At 36.3% G+C, this 3,153-nt stretch overlaps 1 protein-coding gene across 1 annotated transcript in view; it reads left to right on the top strand.

Annotated features, from left to right (window-relative positions):
• The window catches only part of LOC109833452 (putative leucine-rich repeat receptor-like serine/threonine-protein kinase At2g14440), a 6,327-nt gene extending 5,771 nt beyond the window's left edge, over positions 1–556 (top strand). The window contains 2 exon segments of the mRNA XM_020401124.1: positions 1–57; positions 176–556. The exon segment at positions 1–57 is cut by the window's left edge and continues 21 nt beyond it. Coding sequence (XP_020256713.1) covers positions 1–57; positions 176–282 — 164 coding nt within the window. The 3' untranslated portion in view covers positions 283–556.

Raw genomic sequence — 3,153 nt, forward strand, 5'->3', positions numbered from 1 at the left:
TGGCTTGCTGGTGGAAGAGAAGGCAGAACATCCTTCGAGCCCAGAAAATGGCTGCTTGTGAGAAATGAACTATCTCATACATTTCGAGAAATAAACTATTTCATACATTTCCCTTTTCCTTTCTCTAAAGAAGATCGTCTGATAAAAATTTGAAATATCTTGTATCCTTTTGCAGCAAGAGAGGCTCCATATGCAAAATCAAGGACACATTTCGTTCGAGATGTGCAAATGACCAAGCCTCATCGTGTTCATGACCATTCACGGAATCCTATTGAGGGTTGACCTAACCTGACTTTTGATCACCAGCTCTTGTTCATTCTCTTGCATCTTCTCCTCCATTTTTTCTGTTTTTGTCCCAATTGGTTAGCTGCTTGTCAATGTTGTGATCTTTTTCATGGTTTGTTTTCTTTCTTCTTTTTCTGGGATCAGACGATTATGTTATAGGTAGACTGATAAGTTCATAACTTGCTGAGGTTTTGTTAAAGAGAAGATAACAGCAAATTTATGGCATTGTAAACTGTAAATAGAAGATCTTATTTCTTTTGTATCTCATTTTTGTTTTTGAAATGGGTTTTTCTTGTATTCCTTTGTTCTTTTTATTTGCGTTTGTTGTTTTTCACTCTGCTTAATAGTGTTAACAGATGAATCATCTGACTCGCAATGTCTCGTTTTATTATTCTAGAAATCTCCATTTATGACAGGGTTTCTTAATTAAATACTAGTGCTCTGGTCCATGGGATGCATGCATCACATGAAATTTTGAGTATATTCATTGGGTTTTTTCAACATTGTGAGTTTTAAGTGAATTTTTGTGATTTTTTTAAGTGTGGTACACCCTCTTTGATTTTCGTTCTGAGTGTGATTTTTGCAGATGTAAGGCACTTTCAAAGTTTTAAAAATCCCAAAGGGCAAAAGGAGAGCTTTTCTTAACTTATAGTCTGTATTCAGCTAACCTCAGTGTGGTGGTTCAAAGTCCTAACCTTGGCCGTTGCCATCGGTAACATTTCGCGGAACATTGACCAAGGTTAATTAATGACATTTTCTTTTTATTCATGTACTTATTTGTTTATTTTAGATCCATTTATCATCCCTCATTTTTTGGCATTTTTATATACTTATAAGCATGCACTGCCTGTATAAATAACTATGGTCCATTAGGTGGATCCAAAAAAAAAAAAAAAAAAAAAAATCTCCCAACATGTGAATCATCAATCCATGATATCACCTACAGGACTATAAAAGAATATCAGAGAATGAGACTAAGCTTGAGCATGATTTAGTCCAATTATAAAAGTGAAAGGGGTGACTGCATCGAGGGGCGGTGGATGCGCAAGTGTAGGCAATTGCCAAGAAAAGCAACTCCTTCAGGTTCAAAGAATCTACCGACGTGCAGTCAATGTACTTGCGATGGCTGGACTGCAAATAATGCTCTCTCTTTTGTGAGTACAGGTGCTTATGTACAAAGGAAGTTCATAATTTTTTAGTGCTTTTAGTTGTTAGAGAAATTTAAGCTTCTGTGGAGTCTCTTTGACTAATAAATGAATTCCGTCAATATTGTCTTCTGTTTGTAATTCTAGAAACAATGTCAACGACATTGCGCTGTCAACTCTATGCAACACGCTAAATGGCCAAAAAAAAAATCCATCACCATGCTAATAAGAATTTCAATAATCTTTCCTTCTGTTATTGATGACTCATCCATACTGGCTTACTAGAACATGGTAAAACTAGGAATGATTTGAAAAAAAATGGTATTCTTCGTTATAATCCCCTAATAAATCTCAAAATCTTAATAGTGTTTGGTGCCTCTATCTTTACATTCAATTAAAGGACTAATAACATGAGTCTCACAGATATCATCTTATCATCTGTGGTCTCTGACTCCAAAATTTCAATCCCTCGTCGCATCTAGTCTGTAAATTGATGTTATTAGCAAAAGCATTTTATAGAAGATATGATATGTATGTAGTAATATAGGGAAAAGTAGATGGGAGATGGCGACTCATTTAACGAAATAAGCTTCTAAATAATGATCAGAGATAAGATCTAGCCTACCAGTCCACCAGAAGATGTGGTTTTCACTCATCTCTCTGATAGCTCATTGTAGTAAATAAGTCGTCACTTCATAACCATCATAATTTATTATTCGTGTTGTAGACAATTTCTGCCTGTTGAAGATGAGTACAAAGTTGTATTATATGGGGAATATTTTGTGAGAAGTACATCAATATTCAATTAACTGAACATATGAACAACCATATTTTAAAGTAAATTAATCTTGTTTACGTCAGAAAATTGATATGTGATTTGTGGGAGGTTAAACTTGGTTTCTGTGTGCCTTAATCGTCTTTGATGGTTAATCTTCTACTGAAGATCTTGAAACTGTATTTCCCCGCACGAGTATCAGATGTTTGAGACATTGGAGGTTGACCCCTCTGGTGTGCCCTCCGACGCTCAAGTCAACGACTATTTTTAGTTAATCCGAAGAGAAAATTAGAGCATAGTTGTTTACATCAGAAATTTAATTGTGGGGATTAGAGTTGATTAGGAGAGCTCATGGTCCATCAATCCTCTTTGATGGTTGATTGCTCTGAGCAAAAGACAAATTCATGCACATACGAAATATTAGAGGGACGGTGTTTGGTTCTCCAGTGGATCTTCCAACGATCAATTTAGTGGTGATCTTAAGGAAAAGAAATGTATGAAAGAAATAGTTTTTAGGATCTTTAGTTATAGAGAACAACATACCTCTATGCAGAAAACAGTATGCCTATTTATAGTAAGTCGGAAAGGGTATTTGATTAACTTCGGCAGGTCCATGCAATCAACTTAGTGAGCGAACACTTTACGCGCATCGGCAGCTAGTGGTCCGAGTCATCCTCACGTTTAATGTGGCGACGACAAAACAGCTAAAGTGTTACATGGCCTGAGGTGTCATTATGACTTCGGCGGGGGGGTGTAATGATGGCTCTAACCATGCATAATGCGATGGTGACTAACTGACATTACTGGAGAAGACAAAGCAGATAGGTTCTCCCATTATTCGAGATACAATGGTGTTGATGTTAATAATCACACAGATGATGTAATGGGGATGAGATTGAGTAGGGGATGCTAACTTCTCCGAATATCTAGTTTTGACTTGAGTTGCTT

The sequence above is a fragment of the Asparagus officinalis genome, chromosome 3 (assembly GCF_001876935.1).
Source record: "Asparagus officinalis chromosome 3, Aspof.V1, whole genome shotgun sequence".
In the NCBI taxonomy this organism is placed as follows: Eukaryota; Viridiplantae; Streptophyta; class Magnoliopsida; order Asparagales; family Asparagaceae; genus Asparagus; species Asparagus officinalis.